The sequence below is a fragment of the Homalodisca vitripennis genome, chromosome 1, assembly GCF_021130785.1.
Source record: "Homalodisca vitripennis isolate AUS2020 chromosome 1, UT_GWSS_2.1, whole genome shotgun sequence".
NCBI lineage: Eukaryota > Metazoa > Arthropoda > Insecta > Hemiptera > Cicadellidae > Homalodisca > Homalodisca vitripennis.
Window position 1 is genome coordinate 76,703,358 of NC_060207.1, and position 26,643 is coordinate 76,730,000.

Genomic DNA, 26,643 nt, shown 5'->3' on the forward strand with positions numbered 1-26,643 from the left:
ATAAAAAAGTAAAAACTACACTAGATACACTGAACTTATAACAAGTATGTGATGATAATGGAGATAGGATAGACAGTCCTATTGCTGCAGTGATATTTTCCACACCATACCAGAGGCAATGGTTATACTATAATTGTACAGATTACTAATTAAATTACTAATGTAAGACTTATGTAATTATTAGTAATATAAAATTCATAGAATCAATGTACAGATAGTTGCTGGAAAGGAAGTCTTGTATTACAATTCGATACAAACATCCTCCGGATGTAACTGGATACGCACATCCGCCCAGACGCCGATGGTGAACAAACAGGAAATGCTTGCTTAAGCAGCGGAATGCTTATTTGTAAAAACCGTGCGACAATGTAAGGGACAGCCATGCTGATATGAAAAATTGTTACTCACCAATTATGATGGAGAGATTTGGCAGAGGCGTGGTCAATGAGCTGGCGGGAGAAGAACATCAAAACTGAAGAACAAGGAGGAGAGGTGGAAGTCGAGGCCGGGAATTCGAAAAGTGAAGTTCGGGAGTGTTTGTGTTCGTGTGCGGAAAAATATCTCTAGGCGTAATAAGTGTGATGTGAAATAAAATGTAAGTAATTTTAAGAACTTAGTATATTTTAGGGTTCATTAACCATTTTCAATTCCATATCTATTTAAATGTTCACAATTTCGAAAATGTAAATTCATGTAAATGTTTAGCTATTTTAAAGAAAGTTTCTCATGTTAGTCCATGAACTCATTATTATTGCAACACTACAAAATTACTAGTAAATGTTATAATGAATTAAATTTAAAATAAGTTGTAATGAATAATCTAATATCAAACATGTTTTCAAAGTATTAAGGTATTAAGGTTTGTGCTTAATATGTCGATTGACGCAATCAATTGTTAATTAAAATTTTTAATCAATTTAATGAAATGTTGTCACAAATATATGTGTTGGCTCATTTGAGGGTATTTGTACTGCCAATCTAACCTATTATTAAATCCTCTCACAGCAACCCTTGCTCATAGTATGTCACAAGCTTAATCTTAAACTAAACCAAACTTAAAAACCTTACATGGTGGAGGCGCCGGGTAACTCGATTGGCATTCAAATTCCTCACATGGGCAAACACATAGTTTCATAGGCTAGGTATAAATTAGAACTAAATAATATTCATAAGAAAGTATTTAACTAAAATAGCCTACTTCAGTGACAAACCACTCGTTTACCTAAAAGACAAATTAAATTTCCAAATAACTCAAAAAATGTTTCAAACTCGTAATTAGAGTAAAGCCAAGTAAACTAACTAGGTACGTCAATGGACATTTATAATTAAATGGAAACCATACTAGATGAAGATTTAATACCATAAGACACAGTACATAACCCTGAGGCGGACATCAAGACACAAGCACCCCCAACCTTAGCACAACATTACGAGCCACTCACACTACCTGACAGACCTAACACAGCAGCCATGGGGGAAAACATACCGCTAATATCAGCTGGGACTTACACAGGTCTCCAGAACGAAAATCCACAAGAGTTTTTAAGCAAATTCTTAGTTGCAGCAACTTCAAACAGATGGACAGATAACACTAAAGTTAATTTATTCCCAGCCCATTTATCAGCCACAGCACTAACTTGGTTCAAATACTACAAGCAAAAACAACGAGGGGAAGTTATACAATGGGATCATCTTGCTAAAAGTTTCATAGAGGCTTTCACTCCATTAGCACAAACCCAGAGTCTACAAATGATTTTAGAACACAAAATACAGGGAGAGAACGAGCCAACACTAACCTATTTTTTTAGATATATTAACAACAGCCGAAGATATGACCCTACAATACAGGACAAGCAAATTATACATTTTATCATACAGGGACTAAAACCAGAAATCTGTGAACGAGTTATAGGCCTGAAATATGACACCTTAAGTGATCTAGAGACTAATTTAAAAATTACAGAACAGCTAGTTCTAACACAAATGAAAAACAAAGAAAGGTACAATAGGGATGCAGCAAACAGACCCTATAGTACGCCCTTATATGAACAAAACATCATCCATAAACTACAAACAGAAGTTAACACCCTAACCAATTTAGTAGCTACCCTAACTACAAACCAAATTTCAAATCATAACCACAGGTACAAAAGATCTCCATCCCCGTATGAAAACTCAAAATATAAGCCAAGATATGATAGAACACCTAGTCCTCACCAGAATAGATATATGGAAAGCCCAAACTACCCCAAACAAACCCAAAGGCCACCTATGATTAAACACGTTACTTTCAGTGATAGCAGAAGACAAAACCATTCCCAAAAACAACCTGCTAGACAAAATAGGTATTGCACTATTTGCTGTAAAGACAACCATAACACTGAACAATGCTGGTTCAAGCAATGTTCATTAACTTCTCAACCCCAAAGTAACCGCTTGGCACCTAAAACCAACAATACACAAGAGCTGTTCTGCAGGTACTGCAAGCGAACAAACCACAATATCGAATCATGTTACAAGTCTAATTATTATAAACCAAATATATAAAAAAAACGGGAAATAGGGGGAGGTCACACTAACCCTTACCGAACTTCCCCCTTATCAAAAGCGAAAACAAATAACACCATAGATCTTAACCAAAGGAATCGACAAACTTACAAATGTATAAAGTCTATGACATTTACTCCAACTAACCCCAAAGTACTACCACTATCAACCCCTGGAAAGACCAGTTCAGAAGTGATATTTAAAGCCATAGATTATAATCAAGAATTCCCACCCTTAAAGAAGATGCAAGAAATTGAACAACCTATTATGCAGAAGCCTATACACACCATGAAACTTCAATCTGCGCTCAATCCAACCCCAACCCTAAGTGAACCAAACCCCTCGGGGACAACAAATATAAATAAACCCAGTTTTACAAGAAACCTTGCAGTCTCAGAAAATTTCACAGGACAGATAAAACCTAGCGTATTAAAGGTAGTAGCGCACGTAAAACAGGACCCAGATTGTAGTATGGGGGAGGTAAACACACATACTGGATTGGAAGAAACCATTGAGATAGGCACTGTACAGATTTTAAATCACATAGAGCAACAGAAGAAACAGAATATGATAGATTGTACTAACTTGCAAGAAATAACGCAAGACAGGATACACAGACCGAGGAAAAATAAAACATTATTATTAGAGGATATTTATGAACTCATATTTAATTGCGAAAATAAAACCACGAAGAAGATACCTGTCCTAACAATAGACGTAGCCTTGACCACAAACCCTCGACATCCAGTACCCTGCATTATAGATACAGGATGTAACATAAACATTATTAGAGCAGACCTAGTTTGTGCAACAAAATTAAATACTAGCAACATACCCTCGTTGATATCGGCTAACGGTATACCATTAACAGTTTTGGGTTCGACAAAAATCGCCATAAAAATTGGCAAAGTAATACTTGAAGACACGTTTTATGTGACACCTGATCTAAACAGCCCAATATTGGTAGGAAACATATTCCTATTTCAGAACTGCGTGGAGTTAAACTATAAAAATAAAACAATAAAAATTACCAAATATCAGATTGAACATATAATACCTATGAATGAACAGTGGCAGTTAGACATCAAGAATTTTAAAAACACACAGGAATTAGAAGTACAGCAAATAACAGACGTAACAGCCCCACAAGACATAATTATAGCACCACATCAGCATATTAGGATTAGCTCCTTAAAAGGTATAGAGTCTCGAACAGCCATCGAAACAGATAGGAATCTAAGAATAAAAAAGAAATGTCATGCATATCTTTCAGAAGGGGAAGATGGTACAGATACAATTGTAAATATTTATAATGCATCAAATTTCCCAAAAAGGATACCCGCACATACTACGATAGGACATATACATTACCCAACTCTTGAAGCACAGCCTACCCTGGAACACCATCCCACTACAAGTGACACAGGAAAAACAATATTGACAGATAAGGACGGCATAGTATTTGATATCTCACCACATTTAACCCTCCAAGAACACAAAAAAGTCCTTGACGTTTTACAAAAATACAGACACATATTTACAACAAAGGTAATCGATTTAACTCCTGCAAACATACCTCCTGTTAAACTTGAATTAAAACCGAATACGAAACCTGTAAACTCTCCACCGTATAGGCAGAGTAAAACAGAAAGGGAAAAATTAAACAAATTATTGGACGATTTAGTACAAGCAAAAATATTAGAGGAATGTCAGGATTACACAGAATATGCAAGCCCAGTATTTTTAGTGAAAAATAAAGATGGAAGCGACAGAATGGTAGCTGATCTCAGGAAGGTTAATGCACAGTTGAAAACAGATGCCCACCCTATTCCTTCAGTAAACCTGGTTTTAAGCTCTTTGAACATAGCGCACACATTTACAAAATTAGACCTTAAAAATGCATTTTATTCCATGGAGGTTAGGAAAGACGATAGGCATATCCTAGCCATAAAAACACCTGATAGACTTCTACAGTTTTGCCGACTGCCGATGGGACTTTCAACTTCAACCACATTATTTAGTAAAGCCTTGAATGCGATATTAAACCGTCACCTTTATAATAAAGTCATCTGTTACGTAGATGACCTAATTTGTTATGGTGACTCATTTGAAAATTACTTACATAATCTAGAAACTATATTAGAAGAACTAGAAAAAGCTAATTTGAAACTAAATACAAAAAAGTGTAAATTTCTCTACAAAAGTGTAAACATTTTAGGACACGAGGTATCAGGGGAAGGCATTTTACCCCAAAAACAGTCAGTAGAAGCTATCACCGAATTTAAAAGACCAACTTGTGTAAGGCAAGTGAGACAATTTTTAGGATGCTCAGGATTCTTCCGCAGATTCATCCAAAATTATGCCAAAATAGCACAACCCCTTACTGAGATAATAAAAGATTCAAATAAAAACATGGCATTTAAATGGACGGATTTATGTGAACAGGCTTTTATAAAAATCAAACAAATTTTGACAAACCCACCATTACTATCACATTGGAAGGACAACAGGGAAGCACACATTTATGTAGATAGCAGTTTGATTGGATGCGAAGCAGCGTTAGTACAGTTAGATGAAGAAAATAATAGAATGTACCCAATTTATTACATGTCAAAAAAATATTCAAATACCCAAATGCGTTACAGCAATGCTGAACGTGAAATGCTAGCGCTAACCTATGCTGTGAACTACTTCAGAGAATTCACGCTTGGTAGACAAACAACAGTTTATACGGACTGTGCCGCATTGCAGTTTTATAAAAATTTTAAGCACACTTCCACTAGATTAAACAGATTAGCACTGTCATTAACAGACTATGACATTGTAGTAAAACATAAACGTGGCGCTACAAACGTGTTAGCAGACGCCTTAAGCAGAAATCCTTTAGAACAACCTTTGGATGAAGAATTTACGGACGTGTGTTTAACTGTCAATACTTTAATACAGACAAATCTACCCCTACTACAAGCTCAAGACAGTTATTTGAAACAAATACGCCTTGCGATGACCTCACCTGAAGCGGTAAATAAAAAAATCAGACGGGCTTCAAGACATTACGAAGAAATAGATGGATTGTTATATTTCAAAACTTTCAACGGACAAGAAACTAGAAAATTATTGGCTATACCCCAAAAACAAACACAAGAAATATTAAAAATATTCCATGACAACCCCTACACGGGTGGACACTTATCACATTACAAAACAGCTTCAAAAATAAAATTACGATATCACTGGCCGAATATGTACGTGATATCCTCCAATATACAAAAACTTGTGAAGAATGTCAACTACGTAGACCAAAAACGAACAAAAATTACGGCCTACTACAACCTATTGCACCCTCCATAAAACCCTTTGACAGAATAACAATAGACTTTGTAGGTAATATTACACAAAGTAATGGTTACAAATATATCCTAGTTGCAACCGATGCCTGCACTAGAATGGCATTTGCAACCCCTTGTAGAAATGCAGATGCGAACACGGTAGCGCAAAAATTATTAAATCTATTCTGCACATTTGGATTTCCTAGAATTATTAATCATGACAGAGGAACACACTTTATGAATTCTGTAATTTCACAGTTACTAAATGCACTCGGGATTGAACAAAGGCCAGGCGCTGCTTATATGTCACAAGTACAAGGTGCGGTTGAAAAATACAACCACACGCTAATAAAGGCAATATCTCATTACGTTGTGGAAAAACCCCAAACTTGGTCAAAATATGTACAAATAGTTACATTTGCCTACAACACGTCTGTAAACATTTCAACAGGCTACACACCGCACTACCTCATGTTTGGTTACGAAGCTAACTTACCGTCTGATTGTATATATTTACAGGTTAATCCCGAAAAAATGGTGTTGGAAAATATAGAAATTTTAGAGCAAATACGCAAAGATATGCCGAAAATCATGAAAAAAGCCCAGGAAGCGCAAAAGAAATACTTTGACCGTGAAAAAACTCATTTGGATTTAAACCCCGGCGATGAAGTCTTGGTCCATTTCCCGAAAGACCACACAAAAAAATATAGTAAATTTCAAACACCATTTAGAGGTCCTTTCGTTGTCAAGAAAAAAATTAACGAAGTGACATATGCAGTAGAAATTTACCACAGGGGAAGGTTAACAGAACAACCAATACATGTTGCTAGAATGAAATTATTCTATAAGAGAATATAAAACAAATATGAAGGGACTTGAGCAATAATAAAATATTCAAGAATAATATATACAATATTTCTCATGAACATCACTATGCACTCACTGCCTTGTAGTAAAATTTGAAGAGAGTGAAAAGTATATTCGCAATAATTTCATAATATATGAGGGTAAAAAGCTACTACATAGTCACGCAAGAATCGCTTAAAAAAATAGGTATTATACTCCAGGAGTTGAGAGACCGGTTAACTTGATTACGGTTTGAATGATTCATTATAACGTTATATAACCTTGAGAGTCACTGAAGTAAGTCTAACAGAAATAAAAATGTATATAAAAATCTCTATGTTGTGTCGGAAAACGATAGAGAATAAAGACATAAAAGTTTTAGAAAATTAAAACGCCTAACTTTGTATTTTAATGTGAGGTTTAGTGTAATTTAGTGATTAAGTGATAGGTTACACGTACCAAAGATATTGGTATAGATAATCCCAATACACAGGACACTAACACAGCACACACGACACGACACGAGCAGAGCCTGTAACCCACGGTAACCGTACTTAGACTGGCTAGTAAGACTTGACCGTGACTCTGGTATGTCTCCCAGGTAGATAAGTTTTCTGCTAACTCAACTAACTTCCCACGCTATACTACACCGACTGTGTTGTGACTATGACTAGGGGGCATTGCCTTGTACCGGCGGTCTGGGTCGCCAAGGGCCCTGGTGGTTCAGACAGCTTAGTATGCAAGTAATGTTTCCCACGTACTCGTTTACTACAGTAACAAAGCGTACTCTAACTTGACACAACGTACATATTATACTTACCTGAGGGATACGTGTATACATAGCCTAGTAATAAAGAATATAAAATATGATAAAGTGTACTACATATATCATATTTATTTAAGTTAGTAGATAGCAGTGTTAACATAATATACACTACAAGGACTCAATTTTTCTGAGATGCATCTCAAAGAAAGAGACATAGATTTTCTATATTATATAATCCTAGGATAAACAAATACTTCAATATATGATATGTAAATGACTTAAATGACATGTTTAAATACTACATAGCTAATATACCATTGAAGGAAAGTAGCATATATCTAAATAGCATGTATTAACACGGCAATATTGCTCATAAACAAACTATACAGCCTTCATTTGGCAATATATATTATGATCATAATAATGACTATGGACAATAAGCACAAAGAAGGGATATTACATATTCCTCAGAAATAAAGGTGCGTAGTATCGTTTTGTAATATGATAAAATAACATAATTTCGAACCTTATTTAAGAACACTAGAGATTAAGATGCTTAGTAAAAACATTATTACATAGAGCTAGGGAAATACGACACACCATCGAGAGGTTATTAAAAGATTTCTGTAAATAAAAACCTTAGAAATAAATGTGTATTAATTACAAAATATTAAACTGAAATGTATATGTAACCTGTAGATATTAAGTTTTAGAATTATGACACCAGAAAAACCAACCACAACCTGAGAAACCAGACTACAAGACACCAATCTACAAGACACCAGTTTACAGCACATCAACCCACAACACAGAAGAACCCAATAAGCCTCTAGTACAAATCTTCACAGGAGCGTACTTTACTCCAATGCCTCAGACACTACCTTATATCAGTTCCATCCCTATCATATACAAAATTCCTTTCAACATACAACAAAATTTACCTAAAAACGAACCCTCTCTAAATTTCTGCCCTATAAACCTCAACAACTCCCAAACCTATTGCAAGATACAGAACAACATTTCCACATTACAAACCCTCATACATCAACCAATGGTAGCAGAACACCTCCCATTCATCCAAAGACAACAACCAGATAGAAACAGAAGATCGCTCACGTTCGTCGGAGATTTCTTCGAATGGTGTTGTGACATTGCGACAGAACACCAAATACATGACTTGGCAGACAACAAGGAAGATGTCTACACAGCATTCTCAACACAACAACACTACCTACTCTCCGAGCTAACTGAGCATTCACCTGCTTTGTTCACAATCTACAAAGACAACACTTCCAGCTAAAGCACGACGACAAAAACATAGTAAACAACATGGAACTCATTTTGTACATTTTATTAGCCTGGACTTCTATAATAACACTACTTCTTTTTATGGACCTCTACTTCATCCACATTAACAACATCAAAATAAAATTCCTGAAGCCTACAGTACATGAACGTGACTACCCAATGGATAACCTAAATTAGACAATAAGTACGATTCGTAGGTAGAATCGTCATTAAGCCAGGGGAATGTAAGACTTATGTAATTATTAGTAATATAAAATTCATAGAATCAATGTACAGATAGTTGCTGGAAAGGAAGTCTTGTATTACAATTCGATACAAACATCCTCCGGATGTAACTGGATACGCACATCCGCCCAGACGCCGATGGTGAACAAACAGGAAATGCTTGCTTAAGCAGCGGAATGCTTATTTGTAAAAACCGTGCGACAATGTAAGGGACAGCCATGCTGATATGAAAAATTGTTACTCACCAATTATGATGGAGAGATTTGGCAGAGGCGTGGTCAATGAGCTGGCGGGAGAAGAACATCAAAACTGAAGAACAAGGAGGAGAGGTGGAAGTCGAGGCCGGGAATTCGAAAAGTGAAGTTCGGGAGTGTTTGTGTTCGTGTGCGGAAAAATATTTCTAGGCGTAATAAGTGTGATTTGAAATAAAATGTAAGTAATTTTAAGAACTTAGTATATTTTAGGGTTCATTAACCATTTTCAATTCCATATCTATTTAAATGTTCACAATTTCGAAAATGTAAATTCATGTAAATGTTTAGCTATTTTAAAGAAAGTTTCTCATGTTAGTCCATGAACTCATTATTATTGCAACACTACAAAATTACTAGTAAATGTTATAATGAATTAAATTTAAAATAAATTGTAATGAATAATCTAATATCAAACATGTTTTCAAAGTATTAAGGTATTAAGGTTTGTGCTTAATATGTCGATTGACGCAATCAATTGTTAATTAAAATTTTTAATCAATTTAATGAAATGTTGTCACAAATATATGTGTTGGCTCATTTGAGGGTATTTGTACTGCCAATCTAACCTATTATTAAATCCTCTCACAGCAACCCTTGCTCATAGTATGTCACAAGCTTAATCTTAAACTAAACCAAACTTAAAAACCTTACACTAATAGAAGATGGACATCTTCTATCATCAATATCTTGACGAGCATTTTTAATACTATGTTACAGTAAATGATTTTAAATAGATCAGTATTTTCTTAGCCTCATTCTAATTTATTTCCTATTCACTAAAATCCATTGGAATACAGTTATAATAAATTAGAAAAACTGCATATATTAATAAGAAACACATTACCTGATAAGGTACTTTTTAATTTCTGACCCAATAGCATGGGCAGTATCAAGAGTTTGTGTCACCAGCTCGTTGACTTTCTGAACACGCACCAGATCATCAAAAAATGAATACAAGTGCTCGCCAGCTGGTGTTCTGACAGAGGGACATCTAACACATGTCCCATCCATCCATCGTGGGATCTTTTTGAACCTAAGAAAGAATATAATTAAGAAGAACAATAGAATCTTGTTTTTAATAGGATAAGGCACTTTGTTATTAACAGTTATATAAATATACTTTTCAGAGACAAATATTTCAAAATAAGTTTTCACCTTCTACCGTATACACAATGAAAGAGAAAATATTAAAATATTTTAAAAGTTTAAGTATTATGCTTAATTTAGGAACAAACACCCCAATAAATAAGAAATTTTATTTTTGTGAGGCCTTTCATGTTCAATGAACATCATCAGACCCACACACCTGAACTAAAAGTTTTTTTCTTATTTATTGGAGTGTTTGTTCCTAAATTAAGCATTAGATTCCAATAAGAAGAAGCTGGTAGAATGTATTTAAGTTTTAGTATATATATTTATTTAGAAATTCCAAAATAAAAAATATGGTTTACAGTTTAGAAAAATGTATTTCTGTATGTACACACTTACTTGTGTATTTCTGTAAGCTTTGATCTATCAACGGAACAGTTTTGACCAAATGTTGACCGTTAAAACACATTTTGAGTGAATTTAACAAATAAGTGGAAACTTACCTTACAGAGTATATATGTACCGATTGTATTAAATAATAATTCTGGGGTAACTGGATTACCGGTGGAAGGAGTAGGCCCAGATGAATGATAAGGGCTGGACTGTACAAAAGAGGCTGCTATCGGCGAGGCACGCATCGCAGATGGCAGTGTTTGATAACGAAATTGAGAGGTGGGGTGAGGTAGACGTACCGTACCTCCGTCTCAGTTCATCGGAAATGATTGTAACGAGTAGAGTAAATAGTGCTTAGAGTAAATCTTTTTGCTAATCGTCATCGAACCTGCGGGTAAGTGAACGTTTTAACAGTAGTCCAGTCAATATACATTCTTAGTTGTTTTGGAATAATTTTGGGAAAGAAATATTGTAAAAATTAAATTTAATGGGAATTTAGGAACTTGTCCTTTTGATCTGTGCAATATAAAACTTGTTGGTGCAGTGAGCACATGTATATACAATTTTATGTAAAAATACTAAAAGAGTTTTGTGGTTGTTACAGATGCTTTCAGCAATATTTTTTTATTTATTAAATCTCTTAAAACTGAAGAATTTTTTGAAGTAAAGTAAAGAAAATTAGTAACAAATTGAATTGAATTTTGAAGATAAATTAAAGTGAAGAATTGCCAGATCAGATTAGAGTGTGAATGTTTGAATTTTGAAAATTGAATAAAAGACAAGCTGTAAGAACTTTGTACATTTTGGGAGTGAAGAATATATTACAAGTTTGAATTTAAAAGTCATCAAAAAGTTTTTATTTTAATTTTAATTCCAATTTTTATTTTTAAGAAGAAGTTTTATTTTAGTTTGAACTTTATTTATTTCAGAAGATTTACTTTTATTTTTAAACCTTCACAAAAGTTTATTTTAAATTTCAAAGCTAACCCCTCATGTGCCAGTAAAACGGTATATATAAACACTTTAAAGTGTGTATTTTTCTAAAATTTAACAGAAACTTTAATTATTTAGTTAATTTCAGTCAATGTTGACTGCTCAAATACAACTAGAGTAAAGAAGTTTAAATTGATCTATTCACAAACTTTGAGATTTGGGGTATTTCCTTTAATCAAGGCAGTTTTTAACAATTGGTTCTCTTAAATGAAAACATTTTTTGGTTTTAAGTTCTTGTACTTTTATTAACTTATGTGTTATGATGTAAGATATATGTACATCAGTCATTTATATTTAAAACATAATATCTGTTTAAGAAGTAAATAATTTATGCATTTTAAACAGTATTGCTTTAAACAATTACAACTCATCAGTGCAAATACTGCTTGTTGGTCACATGGTTTAGGACTTGAGCGGTCCACAGTTGTGAGACAAATTACTTATTACATCCTCAGGCAAAGGCAATTTTATTCATACTTTCACTTTTAAAGTTACTGTTATGTCCATACATTTATGATTACATCTTTTAAAAATCAATGGTATTATTAGGTTTGTCAAACAAGAAATATCATATTAAGTAAAACTCATATTCCATACCTATCCAAGAAGTCCCTGGAGCAATAGACAATCATATTGTATACTTGGTAGGCTGTAGGACGGGTGACTACATCAGGGGAGGCCAGAACACTCTCAATCGAGAAGAGTGCAGATTTTGAGTTGAGACTCCTATTAAACTTCTCTAGGTTAGAGATCATTAATCTGAAATAATATTTTAAACCTCAGCAGAAATTTGTTAAAATGGTTTTAGACTTAACAGGATTTAGTTATAGTTTTAAAATAAAACACGTGTTGTATACCAAATTTAAGATTTAATACAAACTGTTATAGAATACAACTGGAGTATTTTGTGACCTGTCCAAGGTTTTTGATTGTGTTGATCATAGGCATCTCATTCAAAGACTGAAGCCAATATAAGTTTGAAATAAAGACTCAACGGTTTCATATCTGTTCTGTTATAAACACACACACACACACACACACACACACACACACACACACACACACACACACACACACACATCATATAGATAACGCTGCAGGTGGAGTTGCTATCTACGTGGACTCTGCCCTGTCCTATTCCTACAACCTTCTGCTTCTCAACACAGCTGAAATAATAAATGTAAACATTGATCTTAGTTTTGGAAATATCAATACTAAGCTAGCTGTCTATGGTATCTACCGCCAGTGTAAATTTCATTATAATAAATTTAAACATGAATTTAGAAGTATACTAGAGGTCACTAGAGATCCTATGATTATTATTGGAGATTTTAATGTATGTACTTTACGTAATAATGGTTCAGGGAAAGACTATTTGAATTTAATAAGTTCCTATGGATTTGAAAACCTGGTTAAAGTTCCTACTAGAATTGTAAATACGTCTGTCTCTTCACTGGATCATGTTTTAATAAGAAATTCGAGAGGTTTATGTATAAAATGCAATGTAAATGACATAGGAATCACTGATCATTGTGCATTACATGTTAGTGTATCTGGCGCAAAGTGTAAAGGTTATTGTTCTGGGTATGTTAGGGTACTAGACTATAATATATTTCAAAGGCAATTATTGTTAGCTGATTGGAGTAATGTATATAATACTATAGATGTAAATGAATGTGTGAAAATATTTTATGAAATATATAATTATTGCCATAATAATGCCAGTAGCCTAAAAGTGGTAAACAGTAAAAATAGGAAAAGATGTGAATGGGTAAATGATAACTTACTACGTTTGATAAACAGGAAAAATAAATTGTATAAAATGTATGCGAAAGATAGAAGTAATTTATTTTTAAATTCGGAATATAAAAAATTATCAAAGGTTGTAACAAAGCAGATTAGGGAAACGAAGAGGAAGTATTATTCATCTTTGATAGGGGACTGCCATGGGGATACAAAAAAATATTGGAGTGTGATAAAAAAGATTTTAAGGTCCAGGAAAGCAACACTAGATACGATAAGAATAAATGGCACACTGCTTCACGTATCTGAAGATAATGCGTTTATTGTTGCCAATACTTTTAATGAGTATTTTGTAAATGCCGTCCAAGAGTTAAAGAGTAATGACTTCGGCAGTGATGTTTTCTTTGAACATTATACAGATTATGAAATATATTTAAATAAATTTAGTATAAGTTACGATGAAGTACTTGAGGCTTTAAAAAATATGAAAAGTAAACATAGTAGTGGGTTAGATGGGATTAATAATATTACAATAAAGAAAAATGTAACAATATTTTTACCGCTCCTATATGATATTTTTAAAAAGTCATTACAACAGGGGGTATTTCCGGACAGATTAAAAATTGCCACAGTTGTGCCTGTTTTCAAGTCTGGATGCAGGGAGGACGTATCCTCATACAGACCTATATCTCTGATTAACACCATTGCTAAATTATTTGAATCGTTAATAAAGAAGAAATTACTTTTATACTTAACCGAGAGAGGTTTAATTTCCAGGAATCAATATGGTTTTTTACCAGCTAGAGGGACAGATATGGCCATAGAGAGACATGTAAGTTCTATAGCTAGCTCGGTAGATAAAAATATGTATACAATTGCTTTGTACCTTGATTTTCGTAAAGCGTTTGACGTGTTGGATATAAATATATTAATAAATAAATTCAGACGGTGTGGAATCGGTGGTGCTGCTCTTTTATGGTTAAAATCTTTTTCCAAACAAAGAAAACAAACAGTTAAAATAAATGGAGTATTGAGTAATGTTTTAGAATTAAATTATGGAACGGCTCAAGGAGGGGTGCTTGGACCATTGGTATTTTTGTTGTATATAAATGATCTCTTAGAGCTAAAACTATTTTCTAACGTGTTTGCATATGCAGACGATACAGCGTTGGTCTGCTCAGCATACAATAAAGATATATTAAAAATAAGATTAGACAAAGATTTAAAAAAAATTTCAGATTGGTTAATAGAAAATAAAATGCTTATTAATGCTTCAAAATCGAAATGCATCTCATTTTTTGATCAAAACAAAGAAAAAACTGAAATTCAAAATTATTTTAATTTGCGCTGTCATAGACACACTTGTATTTATAGATGTGACTGTGCTACTATTGAGTTTGTTGACTATGTTAAGTATCTTGGACTCCACATGGATCAATATTTGAAATGGAACCATCATATAAATATTTTAGGGAAAAAATTAAATAAAATAAATTACTCTCTATACCATATGAGAAATTATCTAAGTTTGGAGCAACTCAAAAACCTATATAGCTCGTGGTTAGAGAGTACCCTTAGATATGGTATAATACATTATGGTGGGGCCTTTCATACATTGCTAAAACCTGTTATCATATCTCATAGAAATGCTGTTAGAATATTATATGGGCTAAGACGAATGGATAGAGTAAGCCACTTGTTTTTTGAACAAAATATATTCACTTTTAATCAGATTTATGTGTACAGTATAATAATGTATGTACACAAATACTTACATCAATTTAAAATTAAAGAAAATGTTAGGACTACACGGTCTGCACTAAATATAATATTGGAAGTACCTGATATAAGGAAAGAAAGGAACAGGCATCAATTCTACTACTTGGGACCAAAGATATTTAATGGTTTTGTGGAGTTTTGTGGCAATGCGATTTATTTTGAAACAAAGCCGAAGGTAAAAATGAAAGCGCGTCAATATATCGTGGAATACTCATAATATTTTGCATGAATATTTCTTAATAAACACATACTTACTGTTTTTACTTCTTTTGTATATATTTATATTTCTGGTTTGCTTTTGTTACGTCGAGATGTATATACAGGGTGACCATTAAGTCTTAGGACGACTTTATAGCTTTTAAACGACAAGAGATATCGCAACCAAATTTGGTATACCGTTACTGGAAATCGTAAGCTACTTTTCTGTGTACATGGTGGTCGGATTTCACATTTGGGGGACGGCCCGTCGGGGGTTATAAGAAAATCTTTAATTACAGCCTATGTTGAGTTGTACATCATTTTAAACGTCTACTTGAACTGAAAACAATGCCGCAAACCGGACTTCAAAAGGTTGATCCAGTTGGAAGAAATCGCTGTTCAAAGTTTAAAAAATGTTTAATACCATTATTACATGAGAAATAATAATAATGTAGCTGTTAGAAGTTAAGGGGAATACTTACTGAAAGTCTTTCAAAGTAGGTGTTCAAAATGTTCACCATCGGTCGTCTGACAATGTGCTAACCGGTTATAAAAGCCGGCTACTGCATTTTGTATGTATTCTCGTGGAATAGCTATTCCAATCCACCTGTGTGGGAATACTGCATCTAAGTATTGCCTTACCTGAACACCATAGCGTGGCGGTGCTCCGCCTTGTTGGAAAAAACATGTTTGGAAGTCAACGCCCAGAGTAGCTTGTAAAGCAGGAACAATCTCATTTTGGAGCGTATCATGATACTTGTTGGCATTTAAATTTCCATCGATGAAAAATGGTCCTATAATTGAATTACGTACGATACCTGCCCATACGTTTAATTTTTGGGGATGTTGTGTGTGACACTCACTCATCCAGTGTGGGTAAACATTATCCCAATACCGGCAGTTCAACATAAAAGTCGACCCATCTGAGAATAAAAGACCGTCTAAAAGTATTTGGTTTTGGTCAATTTTATTCATCATAATTTCACTGAATTCCATCCGGCGATCAAAATCATCTTCACTTAGTTTCTGCAACAGGGTAACACGGTATGCTTTGAAACCAGACTTCTTTAATAATTTGCGAACTGATTCACAACCTATTCCATGAGATTGTGCTGCTGATCTAAGTGATTCGTTTGGATTTTCAATGAAAGACTGAAGAATTTCTAATGAGCCGTCTTCGTCTGTCACAGTACTTGATTTGGCTCAATCCTTAACACTACCAGTGTCTACAAGTGAGCAAATGTGTACTGTGCTGTGGATTTAGAAATAGGAGTTCTATCAGTGAAAGTAGCACTGAATAAATGTGTTACTTCTGCAAACGGTCTTACATTATCACCCCAGCTGCGCAGCATTAAGAGTGTAATTCTTTCACGCTCACTAAACTACATCTTTTAAAACTTATAACTTACAGTAACAGGATATGGCTGCAAAAAGTACTGTAGCTTGAGTGGAACTGATAAGTGAACTGATAGACAGATAACAGCCATTATGAGAAAGTCCAGTGGATGGGAAACCCTGACTTAGAGGCACTGATTTCACTTTTCATTGTAATTCTTAATGCAGCAGGTTTTTTCTGATTACACGTAGCTCATTGTCAGACAGCCGAAAGGAAACATGTTGAACATCTACTTTTAAATGAGTTTACTAAGTATCCCTCTTAACTTCTAACAGCTACAGTATTAGTTATTTCTTATGTAATAATGGTATTAAACATTTTTTAAACTTTGAACAGCGATTTCTTCCGACTGGATCAACCTTTTGAAGTCCAGTTTGAGGCATTGTTTTCAGTTCAAGTAGACGTTTAAAATGATGTACAACTCAACATAGGCTGTAATTAAAGATTTTCTTATAACCCCCGACGGGCCGTCCCCCAAATGTGAAATCCGACCACCATGTACACATAAAAGTAGCTTACAATTTCCAGTAACGGTATACCAAATTTGGTTGTGATATCTCTTGTCGTTGAAAAGCTATAAAGTCGTCCTAAGACTTAATGGTCACCCTGTATATTGTTGTTGTTTGTTCAAAGTATAGATGTTCGTTAAATAGATCTTAAGTTTGTTATATGTTATTGTTATTTATTTAAAGTTTATTGTTGTTGATTGGAAATAATGTTTTATATTATTGTTATGAATTCCTAGATGTTTATAAGATGTTAATTATTGTTACAAAATAGTTAAAAATTGGTTTTGTTTATTTATAAATCTATCAATGATTTATACAGTCTAGGTGGATGGTCTTTGTTAAAAATATAAAACTAATATAAATGATGTGTGGTGAGTAAATTGAAGTAAAGTAATAGAAAGTGGAAGTTTATAGGAGAATTAAATTAGGGAACACTATTGTAGATCTTGGCATGTATTTGGGTTATTGATAATTTCAGTGTTCATTATGTCAGATTAGTGCTGTTGATAATATTAAGATTGATGTTTGTTAATGCTGTAATGTAATGAATTCCAAAAGACTGGCTCATACACAGTTTGCAATATTGAACAATAATAATGATTTGTCATCCCGCACGCGCTTGAGCGCATGGGATAATGTAATGCCCATATATGTAAAACAAAATTTTTGTGAATAAAGCATTTTTGAACTTTGAACACACACACACACACACACACACACACACACACACACACACACACACACAGGAGTGTCCGTCCTGTCCTGGAGTCTCCGAAGATGCAGAACACGTATTCTTTATGTGCCCTAGATTCAGTTTGCAGCGTGACAACCTGGAAACTATTCTTAACCGGACACTGCATCCAGAAACACTAGTAGAAGCTATGCTGTCATCGAAAGCTACATGGGACGCCACCAGCACATTCGCCATGGAGGTGCTGAAAGAACTAAGGTCTATTGAAAGGCAGAGGTACAAACTCCGCAATAACTAGACGAGAAGAAATGACTTCAACCACCTGATGAAAGAGCAGAAATGCTAGATTCTCTCCCTGCGATGTAATGCCTAACGGCGGTTTCCACAGGGATTCAGAGACTGGAGTATAGGGAAAGTTTTTTAGTCGGTATTAGCATTGGCTACAGTCACCAGCCAATGTTCGAGTCCGACATACCCAGGCAAAACACCTAAGCCTGGCATGCGGAAATGCATTTTTTTTCACAACCCCTAAAAAAAAAAAAACACACACACACACACACATATGTTTCTATATATTCTGACTAAAAACAATTCTAGATATCAATTACGGTTATAAAATATTTAATTACGGTTGGTTATAAAATACGGAGTTCCAAAAGGTTCAATTCTGGGAACTCTTTTGGTTTTTGTGATATAAGTATGAATAAACAATGAAACATGTTTTTATACGCTGACGGTACAACAGCTCAAGTAACAAATAACTGTTTGACTGATTCAACTCATTTAGTACAAAATTGCCTTGCTCAACTTAAAGAATGGTTCACAAATAGTTGATTGCTGTTAAATAGTAACAAAACAGATGGTGAAATGGAGCTGAACTCAACATTCATATTGACTCAACCCTTCCAACCACAGCAATGTTATGTGTAGAAAAATGTTTATGTAAAATACCAGTAACATCATAGATTATTTAGGAAACACAAATCTTAATGTAGTAGAGACACCCACCAAATTTGTATGAATTTACTGAGATGCCACAGGTGGTCACCAGGTGTTGGACGCTTTTGTTTACATTATACAGCGCCATATTTGTCTCCATAGGAAATATAATGCCTTCTAATAACTCAAAATCAATAAGGACGATAATAAAAGACATTGGATATCAACTTTTTGTAACATTTACTGATATTAAAGTATATTATTGCATTTAACTAGCTTCAATAATATATTTTACTGGAAAGCGTGTCAATGACATGGAGGTCAATTATGGAGTAATGTATTTTATTATAGAAATAACTTACATGTAATCAATGTTTGTCGCTGTTTTTTATCTACTAGACCAATAAGTTTTATTATTGCATTTTTTCTTAAATTAAAATTTAAGATATCTAATAGTCATTAACCAAAATAAGTTACAATAGACTTAGTCAAACTATTAGGTAATAATAAGTAAAAAATAATAATTTGAGCACTAGAGACTTCTTTTAAAATTAACAGAAACATTGAAAAAGACATCATACCTTATTTAGACTACTAACTTATATAAATAGAGAATGGTCATAGAAAATTAATTGAGTAATAATGAAAGTATTGCATGGTAAATGAAAAATCAAAAACACAAGTTAAACAAAAAACACAAAGAACATATACAATTAAAAACCAATGAAAAATGTAACAACAATATAAATATTTGAAATATGTAAATTAGGTGGTTAAAACTTAAAATCTTAAAACTATAAAACAAAAATTAAAATTTAATGTTAATTAAAACTTAACAAGATAGAATTAAAAGCTTAAGGAACTATATCACAGGCCGAATATCCCTTCACAGAGTAAAATGCCTTTTCTTTAAACCATTTACTTACAACTCTTTTAATCCTATTTATATTTACAATCAATCCCTTTTTTGGTAATTTATTAAATAGTTCCATTTTCATATACATATGACTACCTTTTATTTTTCAAGCCTGGCCTTTGGCAGCTCTAACATGTACTTTTTTCTAGTTTTATAGGTGTATATGGGTTTTCTAACAGTATAATTTTGCAGATTTGCTTTCACATCCAGTAAACAATAGTACATACAAACAGGGCAACGTTATGATATTGTAACCGAGGAAGTGTCTGCAAATGCTGTCAACAAGAAAAACATTGCTACTGTGTTTTGGAATGCTCAGGGAGTGATTCTCACTGATTTTCTTGAAAGTAGCCAACTATCAACTCAGAGAGGTATTGCCTCAATTTTCAAAATCTTAAGACACGCAATAGCAAGAAAGTATTGTTTCTCTATGACAACCCTAGTCCACACACAGCCAATCGCACCCAGAGCTCCGTCGTACAACTCGGATTTGGCTCTGAGCAACTACCACTTGTTCCTAGTGATAAAGACGTGGCTCCCTATGCAACAATTTGACACTGACACTGAACTGTATGCTGGTGTAAACCAGTGGTTGAACATGCACGTGGCAGATTTCTATACGGAGGGTATTGAAAAGCTAGTACCACGTTATGATAAATGTATTAATTTAACCCTTTGAACCCCAGGCGACGAAATATCGTCGCCTGAAGATGACGATGTATCGTCGCCAATGAAGTTGCGAGAATCCCCGGGCGACGTAATATCGTCGCCATGGTATATGCGTTTAATACATATTTATTTGAAATCGTAAAATACTTATTTTATGAGTATTAATACATATTTATATGTATTTTATTAAAATACTAATTTTTTTATTTATTTATTTACTAATTTATTTATTTAGGTAATATCAGTGATTTTTGTGTTGTACGCCTAGAGGTTTTTACAAGTCGCATACTTTTATATAAAAATTCAAAAAAAGTTTATTTTTAGAGATATCAATATAATTTTTTTTTACATACACAAAACTAATTTTAGAAAAATAAAATGTGGGTGCCCATGGTAAAAATATTCCTTATTTTTTAATTAAAAAATCTTAAAATCAATTTTTTTGCCTAAAAATCTACATACATATATTTTAAAATTATTTTAATGCTGTTAAACATTTTTTTATACTTCAGACTAATCTTTTTCTGTGTATACAATTTCATTCTGGACATTTTGGTGTGTAATACAAGACAATAGCATAAAAAATAGCAAAAGTATTAATTTTTTACAAACAGTATGCAAAACAGCTGTTTCTGCTCCGGGGATTCTCGGTAGTTCTTAGGTCAAATGATTTTGGTACGTTTTTTCCACCATCAATATTTTGGTCTGGGGTTCAAAGGGTTAAAAAGTGATTATGTAGAAAAATAGTCTTAGAGTTTACCTTAAAATGTAAATAATAAAATATGATAATTTTTATTTCAAAACGTTTGTTACTTTCTGGACAGCCCTCATATATCTAATTGTTGAATAACTTAATTTTTTAAATGAATTGATACTTCCTTAATTACTGTCATTAGAACTTAAAAAATATCTTCCACTTTTGGAATCATTAGTTTATCATTTGGCTACCAATAATGTTTTAGTAGTTAAAGTTTTGTACAATATACATTACAATAATACTATAAATTAAAATAATTTATTTAAATTGATATGGTTTGTATTTGAATTTGCCTAATTATACTTACATTGAACAGGTATATTATTTTCTAATCCAAAACACAAAAATTACCCATTAATGATAATTGTATCATTATCAAAGATTTTCATCTAGACATGCTAGTGATTTCAAAGGTAAAAAATGCCTTGAAATTTATCTATTACATTAAAACTTGCCAAGCAATTAAAATAATCAGTCAATTTTGCTGTGAAGTAAACTACACGTTAAAAGTCTACAATATTCATTCTGTACTTTCTTAATAAATCATTTTTTTAATGTGTTTCAACTAGTGTGAGTCAAAAAATCAAGTAGTTACTTGATGAGAGTGTTGAATGTTTTCTTCTCACAGCTGTTGTAGAAGAATGTCATAAGAGGAGACTTTCCAGAACTGGTCTGCAGTACCAGACCCTCTAGTTTTCGGAGAATTGGGCCAATCATGTTGTATGTCATAAGCAGCTTGGTCATACTTTCAGCTCGCTGCTGCTCGACATGAGAGAAGAAATCCTGAAAAAAGACAAAACTATAAATGTAGAGAAACATAATCAATGAGATTTTCCAGAACTGTTCATGAAAAGCACAATATGTTTATGAATAATTTAAGATGTTAAATACACTAGCACCAAGCTTAATAAGAAAAATATATCTTGTTACAAAGCTAAGTTCAATGTCTTGACCCAAAGTAAAACTTCCTAACTAAAACTATTTCTACCATTTCTCCGCAAAGGATCGCAGAGAACATTCATTCATTATGTAAGCAATCATTTGACTGGTCGCTCTACATACATGACTAATCTTCAGCATGTTGCCATTTCTATTTCTAATGATTGTATCAACCAAAGTCAGTTTGAAAGCGGTTAATCAAAGACCATTAGATCTATGGGGAAAACCTATTCCACTCATTCTATAAAGTCCTCTTCTTGGGTCAGTTATCAAGACGTATTGCACATCAAGGGAATCCCAAATTGTTCCTCAGCTGGAATGTATAGAAAAGTGCTACCAAATATATCCTATTCATAAGAAGTGTATTTGAGATTTAAACTGCTGTATTGGAAAATTTTGTAAAAGGTTTAAGTTGGGATCTCACATCAAAACCTGCTTAGATCTTATATCAAAAGGACAATATTGCTAAAAATTGGAAGTTATTAAAGGAGTATATAATAGTTGTACTCTCGTGCCTACGTTCAGTTGTACCATCAACATCTCTTACAATAACACTGTTAAAACTACATCAGAGAGCAATACTGTATGGAAGAGCAGACTAGGTAAAGAGCTGATAACCGCATCACTATTGTTTTCTCCCCCCCCCCCCCACCCATGAGTTGGTCTTGTAATATTGTTCTAAGGTATTTCACTAAACCAAGAGGTATAAGTTTATAATTACTGAGGACAGTATGGACAGATGTGAGAATGGTTTCCATCAGGTAGACCTCTATGTGTTGTGATGCAATAGTGTCATTTACATAGACAAAAATAACTGAGCACAGCCAGGACATATGTCAGAATAGTTTCATAAGGTGAACCTCTTTGTGTTGTGATGCAATAGCAACACATCATTCACACAGACAATAACCCTGAGGACTGCAAGAACAGATGTGAGAATGGTTTCCATCAGGTGGGACCAATGTGATGCAATAGCACATCATTCAAACAAAAAAATTTCTAGATTATGTTTTAGAAGTGATAAGAAGTGCAGAACATTTTTGTGAGGATATACTTGTGGAGAATTATCTTTCCTGGTATTACCAAGTTAGTTTAGAAGATCAACTGTACTTGAATCCAGTTATGAAATCATTGTACAAGTCCTCACATTACAGAATCCATCCTAAGATTTAATAAGTCTTCCTGAATACTCTACTTATGAAGCATAAGCATTAGTTAGAAATAGTCTTGTTACGACAAGACGAAAATAAAGTGTCTCATGATTGGATGTGGAAGGCTTGTACCCATTTACTATGACTGTTGTACAAGCTTTATCGTCAGTCTAAATGTGTAATCAATACAACTTTAGCAGATTAAAGAGACATCAGTGTCCTATCTCACTCATATGTAGTCATACTGTAAATTCTTTGTTTAAATTGATTACTGATGATGATTGATTAACAATGATAGCAAGCTTTCAGACATTTGCTGTCATTATAATTTACAAGAATATAATGTTTTAAAGTAATCTATGCTAATCAGGTTTACTGAACAAACTACAATTCTCGGTAAGAAGCAAAAATAGAATTGTAGGAAAATCAAGCCATAAAGTTTATTTTATGCAACAATATAACAGAATTTCAGACATTTTCCATTGTTTTACGATACAAGAATAGAACATTATGTTTCAAAGATTGAAATCCATTCTCTTCTTCATGTGTCAAAAAGCTGAATACATAAGGTTAACCCTTTTAACCCCAGCCATTTTTCCATGGACTTGCCAGAAAGCCCATGGCGATAAGGGACCGTAGTGCAGAATTGAGGGAAAATACATATAGTTTTCTTATTTTTGAAGATAATTTTTAGGTTTTTGTTTTAAATTGTTCACAAATAAGTGTACTCTTAGATGTAATAGTTAAAAAGTACTTTTACAGAATGATTTGTTTATTTTAGCGTATTTATACATAAAAAAATTTTATTTTTTTATATTTTTTATAGTTTGGACATACATAAAGGGTAGAAAAAAATATTGTAGCCCCTGAAAAATAAAGCAATTTTGTTGTACACATATTTCTTACTACACACACAAAATTTGAAGAACTTTCCTTGATAAATGCAGGAGATATATCCAATTAATTGTATTGCTGCATAAGCACTTCTTCATATATTTCCAAATACACGTCAGTAGAAGTATACAGATATGTATACTTGTTTTTGTACTTTTGAAATAATAACAATTGTAAAATAACACAAAATAATTGTAATGGTTTGTAAAACTAAAACTTGTTTAATTTTTCAAAAAAATAAAAGAAATAATATTTACAATATATACATTTTATATAAACAACTCAATTCATTGTCTTCAAAAATAGCACATTCACCACTAATAATAGGGTACTTTGGGATTATACCGACCACACCAGTATGAAGAACACAAAAATATAAATTTATAGAAACAAACATGATAAAACGAAAAAACAACTCTTTAATTACAAACTTACAAGCATTTCCAGGCATTGTTATCGGTATTGTTGTCGCTGTTATCTTATCTTTCTCGAGAATCCTGATTATGACAGGCCACGCGGCATCACATGATTTGCACGGTACATAAATTGCCTTTCCATTACAATTCAATTTATATTTCTGATCAGATCCTCTAGAATTTGATATTTTACTGATAGGTACTATCTCGAGGGATGTTTTTCTTTCGTTGACATCAGCGCGAAGGCATGGCACTCGCATTTTGGGTGGCGGAGTGTATTCAAGAATAAAAACAAGTTTTGAGTGTTTTTTCAATAAAGAGTTTAGTTTTAGTTTGATCATGTTTGTTTTTATTGAATTTTTGTGTTTGGAGAAATGTAGAGGTAAAACACGGAAGTACAACAAAGCGACGCACCAGCTGAACGGGCGGCGAGACTCTGCAATCACGTTATCTACTAGACGCTCGACTTTGACCTCTGTCTGAGGATGGGGAGGGGTTTGCGATAAGACAGTTCCTGTTTTATATTGACGAAATATTGTTCTACGGTAATCTAGTAATCAGTAGAAGCAAAATGTCAAATAACGATTCATGTCTGGGTGTGGTCGGTATAATCCCAAAGTACCAATAATAGTGTTTATCAAAGTGTTTTCACTCACTGGTAACTTTTCTCTACGACGTTCACTCATGTTTTTTTTACTAATAATACAATAAATCACACGAAAAACAACCGCTTTCAATCACGCAAACTTATTGAGGTTATAAGTCAGCATAAAACAACGATGCAACTGAAGTCGTCTGACAGCTGACATCGACAAATAAACTACGCTCAACGACGACGAAATACGATGCCAATTGGAAGGTTTATTGTTTTTGCATGTAGCCCGTTTCTTCACCGACTACTATACCGAAACTGATGGCATTTGGACATATTATTAGCCAGCTACATTAAATTCTCGAGACGTCCGGTATATCGGACGTTGGGCATTTTAGCTAGACCACCTCTGTCCGATATATCGGACGCCGGGGCTAAAAGGGTTAAACAAGTACAAATCAATATATGGTGATGACCTCAATTCTTCCTTTGTATGTATAGTGTGTTTTGTGTACTGCGCCTGTATTTTGCTACTTGGTTCTTCACACAGCTATGAACCTCACATACATATTTGAATTGTTTTGATGTACAACTAGTTCTGTTATCAAATTTATTGACTGGTGAGGTCATTACCATTTATTAATTTTTACTCATTAACATTTTACCACATATTAACCCTCTAAGTGGCAAGCGACGTCTGAGACGTTCTATTTACGCCGCCGTGACGTGGCAAGCGACGTCTTAGAAGTCGCTTCACATTGCCGCTTATTGCTAGGCAACCGATAATTATTTTTTACGCCTAGTTTGCACAGTTGCGTTCACCACTAAATTTCAAATACATTTCATATAGTATCATCAACATCACGATGAAATAATCAATGGTACTAACTGAAATAATCCTATTTTCTCCCGCGGTCTGTGGCAAAACTAGCTGAGTAGGCCTACGTGACTGTTTCGTTTCTCTTGGCTTGTACATATAGCTATATATTTTCTTTATTATTATAACATTGTCCATCTTTTTGGTTTTTAATAAATTTGGCATTGTTTTTACGATCTTGTGTTAGTTTGTTTATTCACTGTTTCCTGGTACCAAATTTAATTTTCAAGTTTGATCACAAACAAAAAACTAAAAATAATAATTTACTGTAATAAACTGATCTGGTAGATCTGTAAAAAAACTCTTTCTCTTCAAAGTAAAATATAGTATGCAAAAATTCTACAGCATTTAGGTTGTTTTTTTTACCAGTTTCAACAAAATAACTTTTTTTGCTATTTTGCAATTAAATTTTATTTTTTTAAATTTT

The 26,643-nt window shown here is 33.4% G+C and overlaps 1 protein-coding gene across 2 annotated transcripts in view; it reads right to left on the bottom strand.

Moving 5' to 3' along the window:
- Nucleotides 1–26,643, bottom strand: part of LOC124365049 (dynein axonemal heavy chain 10) — a 212,494-nt gene that overhangs the window by 135,391 nt on the left and 50,460 nt on the right. For both annotated transcript variants that reach the window (XM_046820968.1, XM_046820958.1), the window contains exons 19-21: nt 21,943–22,130; nt 12,348–12,509; nt 10,120–10,308 (exon numbers count right to left, since the gene is read on the bottom strand). In XM_046820968.1, coding sequence (XP_046676924.1) covers nt 10,120–10,308; nt 12,348–12,509; nt 21,943–22,130 — 539 coding nt within the window. The remainder of the gene's footprint in view (nt 1–10,119; nt 10,309–12,347; nt 12,510–21,942; nt 22,131–26,643) is intronic.